Source organism: Stegostoma tigrinum, chromosome 2, assembly GCF_030684315.1.
Source record: "Stegostoma tigrinum isolate sSteTig4 chromosome 2, sSteTig4.hap1, whole genome shotgun sequence".
Classification (NCBI taxonomy): Eukaryota; Metazoa; Chordata; class Chondrichthyes; order Orectolobiformes; family Stegostomatidae; genus Stegostoma; species Stegostoma tigrinum.
This window is the reverse complement of record NC_081355.1, coordinates 146951596-146970757: the sequence shown is the minus strand read 5'-3', so window position 1 is coordinate 146970757 and position 19162 is coordinate 146951596. Positions and strand designations below refer to the sequence as shown.

Below are 19162 nucleotides of genomic sequence, written 5' to 3'. Positions count from 1 at the left end.
GCATCCCAAAACAAGTCCAACCTGTCTCTGCCTCCCTAACCGGTTCTTCCTCTCACCCATCCCTTCCTCCCACCCCAAGCCGCACCCCGAGCTACCTACTAACCTCATCCCACCTCCTTAACCTGTCCGTCTTCCCTGGACTGACCTATCCCCTCCCTACCTACACTCTCTCCACCTATCTTCTTTACTCTCCATCTTCGGTCCGCCTCCCCCTCTCTCCCTATTTATTCCAGTTCCCTCCCCCCATCCCCCTCTCTGATGAAGGGTCTAGGCCCGAAACGTCAGCTTTTGTGCTCCTGAGATGCTGCTTGGCCTGCTGTGTTCATCCAGCCTCACATTTTATTATCTTGGAATCTCCAGCATCTGCAGTTCCCATTATCTCTCGTCTTCAAAAATTAACCTTGTTAGCTGCTGCAAGTAGAGAATGATTTAAAAATTAAAAATGGCAACTGTCAATTTACACATGTACTACAGGAAAGGAAGTAGCGTCTGTCCAAAGGCCTCATTGCCAGCTGAACAGACTTTGGTCTCTGCCTCTGCTAGAGCAGCATCACACTGGGAGCAGGTTTATTAAATCAAGTGCCACAATGTTCCAGCAGTGGATACAGCACATGAACTTCTACCATGGTGATCTGTACAGATTCTTCGATATCAACTTAGATCAGAATCAAATGACCTTAACTGCAAAGCCCCACTTGAGACTTCAGTGGCGAAAGAGAACTGCGGTGATGGAAGTGCTGTTTCAGATAACATGTTAAACCAAAAATATAACACGTTTCTTCACGTAGCTGTCAAACATCCTAAAGCACTTCATGTACAGAAGACAGAACTTGGAACAACAGTAGTCAACTCACGACTCCAAGAACACTGCACCATTTAACATGATCACGGCTGATCTCATTGCGTCTCAACAGCACTTTCCTGCCTGCTCCACCTTACCTTTCAACACATTACAAGTTAAAAATTTGCCTCCACCATAAATGTACTCAATGTCCCAGCATCCACTGCATTCTGGGATTGTGAACTCCACAGATTTACAATCTTTGAGAGAAGTAATTTTTAACCCATTTGTTTTAAATGTGCTACCCTTTATCCAAAAAAAATTACCTCTTCTTTCAGGTTGCCTACAAGAGGAAACACCCTTTGTATGTCTACTTCATCAATCTCTTTTAGCATCTTACAGACTTCAATTCGAGTTCCTCTCATTTCTCTAAACTCCAGTCTATCGGTAGAAACTGCTCAAAATCTCTTCATAATACAATCAGCCATAATGGATTCAATTGAACAAATCTCTGAACTGTCTCCAAAGCAACTATATCCCTCCTTGAGTAAGGTTACATAAGGTTAAGATCACATAGGGGTAGGGGAATTATATTAGCTTGGATAGAGGATTGGCTAGAACTAAAACTGAATACTCCAGATGCTTTGTACAGTTACAGCAACACTTCTCGACTTCTATATTCTATTCCTTTAGCAATGAATACCAAAATTCCATCTGCCTTCCTTATTAGCTGCTGCACCTGTATACGAGATTTCTGTAACTCTTGCATGAGAACACCCATATCCTTCTGCGCTGAAGCACTGTGATGTTTCTCTCCATTTATATAAGTTGCCTTTTTATTCTTCTGTCTGAAATGGGTAATCCCACACATCTATTTTAAACGACAGCAGCCAAATTTTGGCCAACTCACCTAATCTATCCATATCCATTTGTCAGTTTCTTATTTCTTCCTCAGTTTACTTTCCAACCTAATTTGTGCCATATTTAAATCTGAATACAGTATTTTATCTCCCTGCATCCAAATCATTCATATAGATTATAAACGCTTGTGCCTGGAGGACCAAACCCTATGGCATTCCACTAGTTACATCTTGCCATCCAGAAAATGCCCCATTTATCCTGACTCTGTGACCCTGTGATTTAACCTTATGTATTAGCATCCTCTGCCTCACTATATCAAATGTCTTCTCATAGTCCAGATATACCACATAATTAGCACTCATGAGCCAGTTTGCTTGTTACCTTTCATAAAACTATTCTGGCTCCTAGGCATTGAGTTTTGCCTTTCCAAATGTCCTGTAATCACTTCCTCAATAATGATTATAACAATTGTTCAAAGACAGAGTTTAAACTACCTAGTCTACAGTCTCCTATTTTCTGAATAAGGGTGTTATATCAGCACTTTAGCACTTGAACCTTTCCAGCATCCAAGACATTTTTGAATATTATAACCAGTAGATCCACAATGTCTTTCCACTTCTTTAAAGACCCTGAGATGTAGGCCACCACAGCTTGGGGGCTTGTCTGCCTTCAACCCCAAAAGATTGCTCAGTAATTTTTTCAAACGATAATGATTATTCTATGCTCCCCCTTTTCTACAACTCTGCATTACCTGTTACGATTGGTCTGTTTTGAGAAAATGGAAATTCAGTGTCTCATCTATGAATTCCCTCAGTCTCCTATCTGCCACTACTCTTTTTAGCTATCCTTTCAGTCTTCCTGCCCAGTCCACTAGGACCATGCATGTCCTCTTGCCTATGTAATGACCCTTGTTTAATTCTGGAATGCTGGTGTGGGACTCCAGTTTCAACTTAGTTTAAAGCCCTATCTATAGCCCCAATTATGTTATTTGCCAGGGATCTGGTCCCAGCTTGATCAAGGTGCAGCCCATCCCATCAGAATAGCTCCCTCTTTCCCCAGTACTAGTGCTAATGTCTCATGAATGCTAACCCATCTTTGAGCCACACATTTACCTCTAATCTTATTGACCCTGTGCTAATTAGCTCATGGCTCAAGTAGTAACAGGTAAAAGCCCCTAGGTGCTCATATCCTGCAAGCTGAACTTCTTTCCTCATTCAACTGAAATTGTTATTACCCACGTGGACTACAACAACTGGATCTTTCCCTTCCTGCTCCAAGTTCTCCTGCAGCCCAGATGTGATATCCTGAACCCTGGAAACAGGTAGGCAATACAGACTTTGGGGGTCTCAATCTTGGCCATGCCCTGAGCTGTACTACCCCGATTGTGACATTTCTCCTTTCTACCTGACTTGAAAGGCGTTCAATACCATGATGCCACAGAGAGTTTCCTCATTCTACACTCCTGCCCTCATCCAAACAAAGAGAAAGAATCTCAAACCTGTTGGGCATCAGCAAGGGCAGAGGCCTCTGCAGAGCTACGTCCTGGATCCTGCTGTCTGCCTCACTCATAGATACACCCTTCTGTCCCTGACCACTGGTTGAATTCAGGGCAATTAATCTAAGCTGTGCTTATCTCCTGAAACACAGCTTCCAGTTAACTTTCCCTGTCCCTGACATGTCAGCGTTCAAAGCTCAAACTCCAGTTCATCAATTCTAAGCTGGAGTTCCTCAAGCAAAGCAACACTTGTTACAGATTTGGCCATTATGAACCACCAGTTCTGACATCATATAGGTACAGCACATCATCTGGCCCTGCTTCTTAATATAACTAGTTTTTAATTTGTTTAATTTCCTACTGGTCAGAGCAGACAGGATATTCTTCTTCAGTATACTGGGCAACCCTTATGAATGAATTAACCATTTTTGAAAAAAAATCAGATCAACTGGGCATTTGTCTTACTAGTTTATGGGATCTTATTGTGCACAAAATGGTTGCTGCATATCCATGCAGTACATTGGAGACTACACTCTCACCATTTCATTGGTTGTGAAACACTTAGGAAAGTTCAAGGTTTTTACAGGGTACAGTTATATTTAACAGCAATCTTAACAATGTACACAGACAATCCTATTTCAGCATCTCAATGACTTCTCTACTGGTTTACATCCTTACCTGATTCTCTTTGGCAGACGATTCCATGAAAGCAGCACTCCAAGAATCAGCTAAACTCTTCCCTTCTTCATAACTGATCACCCTGAAAGTAGCATTTTAAAAAAAAATTGATGATCGACTAAACCAACTGACATATAGATGAGATTAGAAATATTAGCAAAAACTGGCAAATGACCAAAGGTTCCTAAACTACTACTCTGTGAAGTGAAAAACTACATATTTCCAAACAGAAACAATCAAAACAAATGAAGCAGGCAAAATTAGATTATCAGAAATACTGAAAACAAAATTAAGAAAACCAGACAGAGTCTGGGTGGGAAAGGTGGCAGCAAGGAAAACAAAAAGTGGACAGAATTCATGGTCTGAAGCAGCTGAACTCAATATTCTGTCTAGAGGGCTGAAAAGTGCCTGAATAGAAAATAGGGCTCAGGCTAAGAGAAATGTGGCAGGTTAATTCCTTACATGGAGAGAGAGGCAGAGGAAGGGGAGGAATGCATAAGAGATGGACCAGGTGAAGGTGGCTGAAAAGGTAATAAACTGGAAGCAAATCTGAATTTTTTTCAAGTTGCAAGGTGTGGTGCCAGTGCAGTCATAGAACATAGAACAATACAGCGCAGAACAGGCCCATTCGGCCCTCAATGTTGCGCCGACCTGTGAACTAATCTAAGCCCCTCCCCCTACACTATCCCATCATTATCCATATGCTTATCCAAGGACTGTTCAAATGCCCCTAATGTGGCTGAGATAACTACATTGGCATGCAGGGCGTTCCAAGCCCTTACCACTCTGAGTAAAGAGCCTGTCTCTGACATCTGTCTTCAATCTATCACTCCTCAAATTGCAGCTATGCCCCCCTCGTTCAAGCTGACGTCATCATCCTAGGAAAGAGACTCTCACTGGCCACCCTGTCTAATCCTCTGATCATCTTCTATGTCTCTATTAAATCCCCTCTTAGCCTCCTTCTCTCCAATGAGAACAGACCCAAGTCCCTCAGCCTTTCTTCGTAGGGTCTGCGCTCCAAACCAGGCAACATCCTGGTAAATCTTCTCTGCACCTTTTCCAATGCTTCCACATCCTTCCTGTAATGGGGCAACCAGAACTGCACACAATATTCCAAATGAGGCTGCACTAGCGTTTTGTACAGTTGCAGCATGACATCACGGCTCCGGAACTCAATCCTTCTATCAATAAAACCTAACACACCATAAGCCTTCTTAACAGCACTATCAACCTGGGTGGCAACTTTCAGGGATATATGTACATGGACACCAAGATCCCTCTGCACACGCATACTACCATTTTTCCATTGAGCCGGTATTCTGCCTTCCTATTATTCTTCCCAAAGTGAATCACCTCACATTTATCTGTATTAAACTCCATTTGCCACCTTCGGCCCAATTCTGCAGTTTATCCAAGTCTCCCTGCAACCTGCAACATTCTTCCACACTCCACCGACTTTAGTGTCATCTGCAAACCTACTAACCCATCCACCTACGGCTGTGTCCAAGTCATTTATAAAAATGACGAACAGCGGTGGTCCCAAAACAGATCCTTGGGGCACACTACTAGTAACCAGACTCCAGGCTGAATATTTTCCATCAACCACCACTCGTTGCCTTCTTACAGAAAGCCAGTTTCTAATCCAAACTGCTAAGTCTCCCTCAATCCCGTGCCTCTGTATTTTCTCCAATAGCCTACCATGTGGAACCTTAAAGGCTTTACTGAAGTCCATGTACACCACGTCAACTGCCCGACCCTCATCCACATGCTGGGTCACGTTCTCTAAAAACTCAATGAGGTTTGTCAGACACGACCTGCCCTTGATGAATCCATCCTGACCATCTCCAATCAAATTGTTGCTTGCTAGATGATTATAAATCCTCTCTCTTATAATCCTTTCCAAAACTTTTCCTATAACAGATTTAAGGCTCACAGGTCTATAATAACCCGAATGTAACCATCAATGTAACAGAAGAGGAATCGTGGAAGCACAACCCCTGCCCCAAATAAAGAATGTTTCACAGGCCTTGCAAAAAGGCAGGTATGATTAGGGCCCAAGGGACTTTACAGGCTCATGCGTTTTATTTGAAGAAAGCAACAAGTTAAAGGTGGAGCTGTTTAACGACAAAACAAGCTCAGCCAGGAGGGTGATGATGCATCAACCAAAGAGGCAAGTTCTGCTTGCAAAAGCAGATTTAGAGGAAGAATTGGGCTAGGGGTCAGCAATGTGGCTAAAGGGAAGGCAGAAAAAGGGAAGATTAAAAATATAATCCACTTTACAATGGTCTTGTGTTCCTCATTAGTTTTGGGGCGCTTAGATTCTTAAGAAAGGCATAGCAAGCAAGCAGACTGGCCAAACTGCGAGACAATCTTTTGAATCCTGCAGGCGAATGAAAGTACTACCCAACTATTTGTTCAGTGCATTTGCTCAGCAGCTTCAATACCTTTCCATATGCAGATCTTTTTTATTTCCAACCAACATAATGGGGACTCTGCAAAGAAAATTTGATCAAGTCAGATTAAATCAAAGTTAGAATATAATCTAAAAGCAATTTTGAAAATAGCATTTAAAAAACTTACTGTACTTGCCCCACCATATCCAACAATTTTTCATGAATAACCTTGATCACCTCAAAACTGAAAAAAATTAAAATAATTACTTTTGTTCAGTGATATCCAGTTGAGAGTCAAGGGTGAATAACTATCATCCTATCAGTTTATCACAAACACTTTGATATTTTCATATTCGACACTCTTTACCCTGGAGACAGAAAATGAATACTGGGAAAAGATTATGCATTGGGAAAAAAACTCACTAGGTCATTTTACAAACTATAAAATAATTAATATACTTTCTAATATTTATAGCCTTTAAGAAAGGCACAATGCATTCTCTTAACATTTCTGAGGTGGTGGTGGAAGAATGGACTGGCCTTGATGCAAATATAGAATATTTTATTAAGTATCGCCTCCTTCTTGTTTCAGGATTAGGCAAAATTCTACCTTAACTTTCAATCAATGGTCAGCTTAATACTTAAAACCAGCATGTACTTATAAAAAGTGAAAGATTGAAAAACTCAACAACTCTGAATGGCCAACTTCCGCTCCCACTCTCATGGTCCTCAATAATATGCAGTTGTATTCTACATGACAGCAAGGCATACTTTGAAGCAACAGGTCCAAAGTTGCATATTAAGCAAACTGTTTACAAATAATTCATGTTCAAAGATTACTCTAGCTATTAGATGGTATTCTCGAAATCAAAATATTGCCAACTGAAGATTTACTTGACTATGAATCACGTAAAGGGTTTTAAAATGTGTTCATAATCAAAACCTTAAGGTTAATAAATCACACAACTTTAAGAGTGATGAATAATGACATTTTATCTAACTTTTTAATATTGCACTCATCAGGCTTTTTCACAGGGATGTTAATTCAAGGGGAAAATTAACATTTATACTTAATAATAATCGGTGTACTCTTTGTGCAACATATTCACTAGCCACAGCCCACTTGTCAACAAAGCAGCGCCCTTGTCATCCAGTATAAATATTGTTTTTCCTAAAATTAATATTTTTGAATTACCTTGAGTGCAAGATGAGAAGCTGCAACAAAATGTGCCTTTATACTTTAGTCGAATGCTAACAGACATTTTGAACTATAATTTCTATTAAATGAAATCACAATTTTCAAAAGCTTAATCTGAATGCTAAAATCTCAATCAAGTTGCACCGGTTCTACGGTGAAATATTCTCTGGACATTCTAAAAATGATTCACATAATTATTTGTGAATCTTGCAATGAGTTGGAATTTAATGGTAATGAATGCAACTCCCACTTGCAATATGGTACGTTAGCCTAAAGTCTAAATTTGTTACAGACTGAAAACAGCTTTTATTAAATGTTACATTTTATGCTTAGCCTCATTTAAAGTCCAACTAGTCTGCTATTAAGCATCCTGCCTTGTAATTAAATTAAGGCTGCCCTGCTTGATGACATAGATTAAAAGGTAGCAAACCAACATCTTCAACTTGAAGCCCATGTTTTTATTAATAAAATCTCTCCAGGGACTGCCTCATCCCTTCTTAGCAATGTAAGTGAGCCCTATGCACTCCTCCATGTTGCCAATTCAAATATCACCCTCTCATCTTCAACTCTTTTTCTATCCTATCAATGACAAAACAGTACCTGCCTTTGACCTTCTCTCAAGATTCTGTGCCGAAATAGCTCCACCTATTTCCTCCTTCGGAAATGGCTCAAAGGTAGTCTTTCATTTCCAGTTGTACAACAAAGAGAATGGGCTTTAGCCAATCAAGAAACTAGTTTTGAGAGAGTGATCTTAAACTAATTCCATTGCTGTGCTTTTATAATCTGGTCAAATTTCCTTTTCTGGCTCGACATTAATTTTCTAATGATTTAACTTGAAGAGCTGGGGTTAATTCTTACATCACAGTGGTTAGCACTGCTGCCTCACAGCACCTGGGATCTGGGTTCGATTCCAGCCTCGGACGACTATCTGTGTGGAGCTTGCATGTTCTCCCTGTGTCAGCATGAGTTTCCTCCGGGTTCCTCCTACAGTCCAAAGACATACAGGCTAGGTGGATTGGCCATGCTAAATTGCCCGTAGTGTTCAGGGATGTGTAGGTTAGGTGGGTTATTGGACAATGTCTGGGTGGGATGCCTTGAGAGTCAGTGTGGATTTGCTGGGCCAAAGGGCCTGTTTCCACACTGTAGGGATTCTAATTCTAATTTCAAAAAGTGCTATCTTGCAGGAAATTGTGTTTCCTCCACCATATATCCTGTTGTTTTACTGAAAATAATTATATATAAAACATAATTCCAGGAAGGACATCAATTTATGGAGACGCTTTAAACTGTTTCTATATTAACACACAGAGTGTTTGAGTTTGCTTTTGTAAGGTCATGGCTGATTCAAGACTTCTTGTTTAAAAAGAAATTACTACAATTACTTACACACACAGCATCAACCTTTTATTTATTCGTTAAAAAGCAAATTCATCAATTGCAAATTATTTGCTGAATAATGTAGACCCTAATAGTAACACTTCTAAGCAAGTGTGTTTTGCAAATTGGCTCATTGCTGCCTTCTAAAGCAGAAATATACCTTCAAAAGCCAAAGCAGTTGCTTGACTATAAGAAACTAATATTAAAGAAAAATCCTTACCTTTTGTTAGATGTAACTGAATATACGAGAATGTATCCATTAATGTCTATGGAATACGTTTGAGGGAAAATAGAGTACTCATCCTAATAATTAAAAAGACAAGGTGGCAGAAGTCAGAGTAATAAGTTTTCATTTATACTACATTACTAATACGCTGTAACCACAGAGACCTAGTGAAGCTTTAGATCACGGCCTGCAAGTTCAATTGCACGAATTTCTACACAAAAACTCAAGTGAAATGTTTTTGGTGCCAACAGACATTGCTTTAATAATTCACAGCATCCTTTAGAGTGCTTAGTACATTTATAAGTTCATTTCACTAACGACACATTCAGATATTTTTCAATCAACCTATTCAGAAATCCATACCTCTGGATCAGGTGTTACTTAAATTGTGACTTCTAGCTCAGAGTTAGAAATATGACCACTGCACCACAAACTAACATTTACACTTTTCCCAATAATTAACCTGTTCAAAGATGTTATTACACACTATTGAAGCAAGTGTGATTTTAACACAGGTCTCCTGATCCAGAAGTAGGGACACTACCTATAAGGTCTACTAGTACATTTTATTCTTTAGTTAGTTAACCTATTTTTCTGATCAAACTGTTTAGAGATGTTATTACACATCTCTGGAACAGGTGGGGCTTGACCTCAGGTCTCTCGGCCCAGCAGTAAGGACGCTACCTCTGCACCACAACAGGGACCCCTACCTAAACATTTATATTACACAGAATATTACAGAACGGCTGAAATGTTAGATTCCTGTTCAACCTCCACCCATGTGTCCCACACACTGATCTCTCAAATTAGGCAGAAGTCATCCTCTGGCTTACATTTTCTTTTTGTAGTGGAGCAAACACTCTCTTGGCAAAGCCAACATTGGAATCTCATTAACACTTTGTTGGCAAAGCCATCATTTGTATCCTTTCCTTAATAACAGTACTGGTGAGCCACCTTCTTGACCTGCTGCGGGTCATCTTGAGAAGGTATATTCACAATGGAATGAGAAGGGAAGTCCACCAGCATTATACAGGTAGTGGTGCCATAGCAACATCATCACTGGAGTAGTAAACCAGATATCCAGGCTAATGAGAGATAATGGGAACTGCAGGTCTAGGCCCGAAACGTCAGCTTTTGTGCTCCTGAGATGCTGCTTGGCCTGCTGTGTTCGTCCAGCCTCACATTTTATTATCCAGGCTAATGATGTTGGTACATTGGCTCGAATCTGATTGGGGCAGATGGCAAAATTTGAAATCAATGAATTCTGGAAATAAAAGCCAGCCAAATAGCAACCGTACAACAAAAATCAATTGTTGTAAAAACCAAACAATTTGAACAAAAACAAAAATAGCCAAAATGAAACGTGTAAGGACTCCTCTCTTGAACCAACCTTTTCAAGGTGAACAGTGAGACAAAGACATCAGCACATTTGAAAACAACATGGGAAATGGTTTGCAAGGACAGGGGCAAGAATGGTGTGTGAATTGCTGTTAGAATGTGGACAAGAGTTTTGGACAAAAAAACAAATAGAGATCAATGTGGGTCAGGCAGCATCTATAGATAGAGAGTGAACGCCAGGGATGCTTCCTGACCTGCTGTGATCTCCAGCATTTGTTGTTTTCAGTACAGATTCCAGCATAGAGTGGCATGGTGGCTCAGCGGTTAGCACTGCTGCCTCACAGCGTCAGAGTACTGGGTTCGATTCCACCCATGGGTGGCTGTGTGGAATATGCACATCCTGCCGGCGTCTGCGTGGGTTTCCTCTGGGAACCCCAGCTTCCTCCTACAGTCCAAACATGTACAGGTTGGGTGGATTGGCCATGTTAAATCGCCCATAGTATCCAGTGATGTGTAGGTAAGCCATGGGAAATGCATGCTTATGAAAACAGGGTTGTGGGGTGGGATTGTGTGGAATGCTGTTCTGAAGGTTGGTGTGGAGTCAATAGGCAGAATGGCCTGCTTCTCCACTGCAGAGATTCTATGATCTGCAGTAATTTGTTCCTAGAGAGTTATGGACAAATTGAGCAGTTAGTACAGGAAGGAGATCAGCAAATTCTGGCAAGGACGACAAGTGGCAGAGGGCCCAAGGCACATCAAAAATGTAGAAAATTAGAGATGCCTGTTTAAATCCCATCATGGATGCTGGAGAATTTAAATTCAATTAAATAAATTGCAAATAAAACATGCCAGATATTGAAAGCATCATGGTGGATTTCCAAAATCGTGCCATTTGTGATTTGTCAGTTTGAATCCATCTCATCACTGTCATTTTGAATGTCAAAAAGCAATAGTCAGATTTTGTCTTATTGATGACCGTCATTGCCTAGAACTTGTGTAGCAAGAATGTTATTTGTCCCCTGGCAGCCCAAACTTGTACATTGTTGCATTTTGACTAGTCTGTGAGATTGCTTTCCTAACTTTGGCACTGATTCCAAAGTGCTGGTAAGGGCAACTTTACAGGGCCGTTGCAGTATTTAGTGCTTTAGTGAATGCCAGGTTGTCCCTCCCATTTAATTCCTTTTTGAAAGTTTTTTTTAAAAGCAGTTTGATATAGATGAATAACCAGTTAAGCCATTTCAGAGAGAAGTTAAGAGTCAACCAAATTGCTGAGAGTCACGTGTAGGTCAGACCAGGTAAGGCAGCAGTTTTCCTCTCCTAAAGGACAATAAAATTTAAAAACATAAAAACAAGGCACGGGTGTTGATAATTCAGCCCCCTGAGCATGTGCCACCATTTAATACGTTAATGGCTGATCTCACTTTGGCGTCAACTCCACTTTCCTGCCCATACTCCACAACCCTTCAATCCATTACTAACTGAAAATCTGTCTATCTCCTCAAATTTATTTAGTGTCCTGGCATCCACCATACTCAGTGGGGTAATGAATTCCACAGATTCATAACCCTTGAGGAACAGATTTTCATTTCCGTTTTATATCTGCTACCTCTTATCCAAAAACAATGACCTCTTATTTGGGATTATTCCACGTGGGGAGACCTCCTTTCTACCTCTACTTTGTCAATCCCTTTCAAAATCTCATTTCAACAATTAGATCTCCTCTCATTCTTTTAAATTCCAGATAGTAAAGGCCTAAAATGCTCAATTTCTCTTTATACGGAAAACTTTTCATCTTCAGAATCAATCAAGTGACCCTCCAATACAAGTACATTCCTCAAGTAAAGGTCCAAATTGTACACAATATTCCAGGTGTGGTTAAGGAGATGCCTTGTGCAATTGAAGGAACACTTCCCTACTTCTATACCCTCTTCCTTCAGCAATAAATGTCAGCTGTATCTTTATACTAGATTTCTGTGACTCTTGCATGGGAAGACCCAGATCGTTCTGCACTGATGCACTCCGTTGTTTCTCTCCACTTAGATAATAAATTTGCTTTTTATTCTTCTGACCAAAGTGGGTAATCTCACACTTATCCATGTTTAACTGCATCAGCCAAATTTTGGCCAATTCACCTAATCTACCCATATCCATTTGTAAATTTCTTATTGCGTCTTTGCAACTTACTTTCCCACCTATTTTTGTGCCATCTGTGAATTTGACTACATTGTAAATAGTTGGGAGCTGAGGACCGACTCCTATAGCACTCCACTACCTACATTTTGGCACCAGAAAATGTCCCATTTATGTTTTTTGCTGGTTAGCCAAATCTCTAATAAATGATCTCTAACTCTACGCAATCTTCAACTTGAGTATTAACCTTCTATGCTGCATCATACCAAATGTCTTCTGATAGTCCAGATATATCACATTGTCAGGATCCTCACTAGCCTCTTTTCAAAGAAGTCGACAAATTAATCAATCACGATTTACCTTTCATGAATCCATGCTGACTTGGAAGGATTGCATTTTGACTTTCCTAACATGCTGCTATTACTTCCTTAATATGGATTCTAACAATTTCCCAATTATAATGTTAAACTAACTGGTCTACAGTTTCCCACTCTCTGCTTCTCTCCTTTTTCAAATTAGGCTTGCCAACAACTCACTAACTCTACAAGCGTGGAGTCAGCTTCTTTTTTTGGTGACAATCTTCTGTCATAATAAAGAAGTTGCACTGAAGCTGCACTGCACTAGCTAAATCAGGTTGATACCCTGTCTATATTCACTTTGACTCGGTTCATCCTTACCTGTCCAGCAGTATCCACAAGCTGCAGGTGGTAATCTTGTCCATTCACTGTGATCAATTTAGTAAATGCTGGAAACAGAAAAAAGATATTGTGTTAAATCTACTGGTATCCTATAGAACAAAAAAAAATCAATGAACATATTTTGAAGAATGACAATAGTTTTTGATTTATTTGGTTTAAGGCATCCACAAAAATGTTACTTAAAGTATCCAAGGACAGAATGATATTTTTCAAAGATCAAGTTTCAAAATATTATTGTATTAAAGCTTGATATTTTAAGTGTATGTTTTTTTTTTCTGAGAAACAAATAGTATTACAGACATCAAAAACTATTCCAATCACAAAGATTCTGTTAAACTTAGAAACTTCCCGAATTTCAAACTGGAATAAAACACGTCCTGAAATGATTCTACGCCTTTAGCGCACAACTGATCAAGACCATGAAACACTGTCAACTCTGCGTAAAAGCTTTGAGATGAAACATTGGTAACTAAACTCCTGGATTTTTGGAACCTCTAGCTCAAAATTAAGACAAAAAGACAAGATGTTTGAAGTAGCTCAGACCTTGCAATTTTTCTATCATCAAACCAATCAATGAAACCATTGAATGAAAGTATCAGTGTGCTCAAAAGGGATCACGACAACGAGTAATGTCAATTTATCTATTTAAAAACTTATTTAGTTCACCAAATGGTACCAAATCAAACTGTAATTAAGAATAACTTGGATTTACATAGTACCTTCTGTGACTTTAGGATGTCCCAAAGTATTTCACAGTAATTCTAACAATTTAATGTTTAATCGCATCATGTAGGGAAATTTAAACAACTTAAGAACATTGAGCTGGTTGGCTAGAAGAATTAAACCGATAACCACATCAAATAGAACTGCAGCAGAGTTCAGTATAATTTGTACACACATGCACCAATGTGAAAAATAAGCTGTTTTTCATGGATATCAGTGGGATAAATTGAGGCCGGATCGCTAGCTGAAAGCTCCAGCTTCTCATTCACTTTACATTCACCTAACATAAAAGACACTGACTGGTTTAATGTCCAATCTGGAAGACTGCAGCTTCTGCAATATTGTGTCCTTCAGTGTCATGTTAGACTATGCCCAAGTTTCTACAGCAGAACTTGAATTCACATTTTCGCCTGAAGTGTGGGAGTTACTGAGCCAAAAGATCCCAGACTGGAGTCATCTCAAATTTAGTCCAGTATTAAGGGATGCAGTTAAACCAAACTCTAAAATGATTGCTCAAAACATACTAGACTGATAGCTGAAGTAACCATGAAGTAATCATGTTTCAAGATTGCAAAGTAACAACAGAAATAGAATAAAGTGAAAAAGGTATTACAAATACAAAACTGAAAACAAAGATTGCTGGTGATCACAGTGGGTCAGGCAGCATCCATGGAAAGAAAGCAGGCTAACGTTTTGAATTTAGATGAAGAGTCATCTAGACTAGAAATGTTAACTTGCCTTCTCCTCATGGATGCTGCCTGACCTGCTGTGATCTCTGACACTTTTGTGTTTTCAGCTCGGATTTCAACAACTGCAAGAACAACATCTTGTTCTTACAAATACAAAATTTGGCACCAATAATAATGTTACAGGCTCTTGCTTATTTCCAAAAATTTAACAGAACCACCCGAATAGTGGATATAAATGGTGACGACGTAATTTGCAAGTAGGATGCATTAATCAATCATAAGGAATGCACTGTCAAGCTAATGCCAATCAAACTAACATATCTGCAGGAAGGAAGAGGAAGCAGCAGTGAACCTGGTAACCATTCCAGGAATGCCTGCTTAGCTTGGGAATGCCCTTGAATCTGATAAGCAGAATCTAATTTGAAGCATGCATACCTTTTCAAAGTGAAGCACGCTTTGAGAGTCAATAAGTGCCCCTTGTGAAATCAAATACTATGACTACAACGTCAGCAAATCTTTAGGTAGCTTTGGCAGTTAGAGATCTTCAGGTTGTTAAACTTCAGTTGCAACAATGCATGGATAATTGTGTCCCACTGTTTCACAAGCTGTCAGAAATGTGGACATGCATAAAATCATAAAAATTACCAATGTGCCTGATTGACTGCTACTCAGCACAAAAGCAATTCATACTAGATTGAGAGATTAATAAAAATGTACTGTAACAATTTAACTTGAACACTAGCTAGGAAAACACCATTTTTTAAAATTTACTAATGAACTGAAACAAATCTTCAAAATCCAAAATAACAAAGTGTGGAGCTGGATGAACACAGCAGGCCAAGCAGCATCTCAGGAGTACAAAAGCTGATGTTTCAGGCCCAGATCCTTCATCAGAGAGGGGGATGGGGAGGGGGTTCTGGAATAAATAGGGAGAGAGGGGGAGGCGGACTGAAGATGAATAGTGGAGAAGATAGGGGGAGGGGAGAGTATGGATGGGGAGGTAGGGAGGGGATAGGTCAGTCTGGGGAGGACAGACAGGTCAGGGGGACGGGATAAGGTTAGCAGGAAGGAAATGGAGGTGCGGCGTGAGGTGGGAGGAGGGGATAGGTGAGAGGAAGAACAGGTTAGGGAGGCAGAGATGAAGTGGGCTGGTTTTGGGATGCAGTGGGGGGAGGGGAGATTTTGAAGCTGGTGAAATCCACGTTGATACCATTGGACCGCTTGGCAGAACACCTACGCTCGGTTCGCAATAAACAACCGTGCCTCCCAGTCACAAACCATTTTAACTCCCCCTCGCATTCCTTAGACAGCATGTCCATCCTGGGCCTCCTGCAGTGCCATAATGATGCCACCCATAGGTTGCAGGAACAGCAACTCATATTCCGCTTGGCAACCCTGCAGCCCAATGGTATCAATGTGGATTTCACCAGCTTCAAAATCTCCCCTCCCCCACTGCATCCCTAACCTGTTCTTCCTCTCATCTATCCCCTCCTCCCACCACACCTTGATTTCCTTCCTACGAACCTCATCCCGCCCCCTTGACCTGTCTGTCCTCTCTGGACTGACCTACCCCTCCCTATCTTCTCCTCTATCCATCTTCAGTCCGCCTCCCCCCCTCCGCCCCCAAAACCTCTCCCTATTTATTTCAGAATCCTCTCCCCATCCCCCTTTTCTGATGAAGGGTCTAGGCCCGAAACATCAGCTTTTGTACTCCAAGATGCTGCTTGGCCTGTGCTCATCTAGCTCCACACTTTATCTCAGATTCTCCAGCATCAGCAGTTCCCATTCTCTCTGTTCAACATCCAAAATCTCTCTGACTGACACACACACACAGACACACACACACACTTTTATCTATTGATAAAGTTCCAAAGTCCAGACCACAAGATGGAGAACTATCTTCTCACTGCTCTTTTGATTTTAACAATGATGATATGCTGCTGTCGATACAGCAACGGTCAGTGATCCAGTGCTTGCTCAGGTGGACCTAGGTGTTTCTTGCTTTACAATATATTTCTTTTAGGCTTTATTTTCCTGAGGGCTATTGTCAGATAATACTTCCATCACTGAAAAGATTCTTGGTTATACTGTCTCAAAATTTGCATTCTCATAGCTTCAAAAAGAAAAAGCTCAAAGATATGCAGTACTTGATATTTTAAGTTGCAAAACTGTGTTACTTCAGGTTAGACTAGTCTAACTTCCATTTCGTCCAAGGTCCAGAGTAATCTAAAAAGGAATCATGCTTATTTCTGCTTGCGATGAATGCATGTAACACTGTAGTGTTTAATAAGGTTCATTCTTAATCCCTCAAACTGTACCAACTTCTTCAAAAGCATTTCATAAAAGGCCACATTTGGGCCAAACTTTCAGGCATTCCTCCAAATTTCTCACTCCTTGGGTGGACAATTGTTTTCTATTAACGCTCTGTAAGATGCTTTCAAACTTTAAAAAATAGTATACAAATGCTTGATTTGAAAAAAATTTGATGTCACTTGGTTCTGAAGAAGCTGGATGTTATGTTTATTTTCATCCATTTATTTTATTTTATGAAGGATGCACATTCCTGGTACAAGGGCAGATTAGAAATTCACAAAACCCTTAGCAGGCAAGACAAGGCAAGGTTTTTTTGATAACTAGATTCTCTTGCATGTCGAAAGGAATGAGATACAATCTCAGCAAAATCTGAGTAAAAACGATATAATGCTTCTTTCTGCAAATGATACCATATTCCGGATGGGGTACAAATTTACAGATATTTAAAAGCAAAAGCAGGAAATTTATTTGTTTCACTGATTGGAGTTCAGCTATGAATCATTTTAAAAAAGTTTATAACCTGAACTTGAAATTAGTGCTCCTAGTTTCACAACCACTGCAATCGTCAAAGCACCATGCTTCCATAAAAGCAATCTGTGCTATTCTAGTCTCCCTTATTAACTCTGTTCACAAGTAAATACTCCATGCTTTCACAGCACAGCAGAACACTCCAGTCAGAGCTCCTCTCTTTGCCAGTCCCTGTTCCTTTTTGTTGTTTTCTCCTCCTCTTTGTAGCTTTTCTTTCCTTAGCCTTCACCTGCTTCTGTCCTACCTGAAGGCTGGAGTCAAGGAGTAGAGCAAGTGTGGGTCAAGTTCCACGGCAAAGCAGAGTGAACGGGCAAAGTCCCAGATTGGCAGTGGATCGAGTCCTGGATGAAGGCCAGCACATGCAGCATGGCCTTGTGCTCTGGGGTTGGTGGGCACAGACTAGAACTTATTATCACTGGTTATCATTCTGGACTTTTTTTTAAGCTGTTCCTACGCTAACCTAGCTTTTAAAAACTCTGTAACGACACTTAAAAGTTTCAGTACCTGGGTGCTCTGTGCCCAAGATAACACCAAAAAGCAACATTACAAACTTTTCACTGCACTCATTTGAGTGCATGCGACAATAAAGGCCTAGGTGCAGTGGATGTTGGAAAGACATTTCCATTTGTAGGACAAGCTAGGACCTGAGGGCACAGCCTTAGAGTAAAGGGAAGACCTTTATAACGGAGATATGGAGAAACTTCTTCAGCCAGATAGTGGTGAATCTATGGAATTTTATTGCCACAGGCGGCTATGGAGGCCAGGTCATTGAGTATATTTAACAAAAAAAAAAGCTCGATTGTCAAGAGGATGAAGGGATACAGGGAGAAAGCAGGAGAATGGGGTTGAGAAATTTCACAGTCATGATTGAATAGCGGAGCAGACTCAACAGGCCGAATGGCCTAATTTCTGCTCCTACATCTTATGGTCTTAAATTCTAAACGCAGATCAATTACAGCTTAAACGTTTTTGCATTAAAAACAAGATGATTGACACAAATTTCTCAGGACAGAAAAATGTTTCAAGAGTACAGGTCCAAGTTAAAAGAGAGGCATTGAAGAAAGTTTATCACAGGTTCCAGAGATGATGATCTTTAGAAAGTGATCGATTTTGTGCTCTTTGCACCTCTTACCATTGTGTGGAACTATAACAATGCACTATAACTATGATGATTCAAGACAAACTTTCACAAAAAATGCATTTTATTTAAACATTTCAAATAAATCTTTAATTTTTCAGCATTGTTTACACTGCGTTCAGCTGATTAATTTACTGTCACTTTCACTTAGAGAATATTTTTAAATCTGTCTGTAAAAACTGAGAACATCTGGTACATACTGATATGACTATTCTTTGGTTTACAGAATTTATTATATTTACGATCCTCATCCCCTCCACTCAGTAGGTTGCTACAAGCATAGTAGGTGTTAAAATTTCTGGTTAAAACAGGGTGTTAGTTAGTTAGACACAATCATACAATTCCAAAGCTCAAGGCAAACAATTCAGTCTGGGTGGAGCACCTGTTGTGGGAGATCTGAAAGAACCTTACTACACGCAGCTGCGATTACTAGAAGTTTAATTCTGCAACATATATTTGTTGGATTAATGCCTTCTTCTGACTGAGAAGGTTCGCTCAATAAAATGCACCCCATTCTGATGAAAATGTAGAGCTGGATGAATACAGCAGGCCAAGCAGCATCACAGGAGTAGGAAAGCTGACATTTTGGGTCTGAA

At 40.1% G+C, this 19162-nt stretch overlaps 1 protein-coding gene across 1 annotated transcript in view; it reads right to left on the bottom strand.

Moving 5' to 3' along the window:
- rheb (Ras homolog, mTORC1 binding) overlaps positions 1 to 19162 on the bottom strand; it is a 123999-nt gene that overhangs the window by 12913 nt on the left and 91924 nt on the right. The window contains exons 3-7 of the mRNA XM_048563508.1: positions 13155 to 13222; positions 9004 to 9086; positions 6396 to 6452; positions 6260 to 6307; positions 3816 to 3897 (exon numbers count right to left, since the gene is read on the bottom strand). Coding sequence (XP_048419465.1) covers positions 3816 to 3897; positions 6260 to 6307; positions 6396 to 6452; positions 9004 to 9086; positions 13155 to 13222 — 338 coding nt within the window. The remainder of the gene's footprint in view (positions 1 to 3815; positions 3898 to 6259; positions 6308 to 6395; positions 6453 to 9003; positions 9087 to 13154; positions 13223 to 19162) is intronic.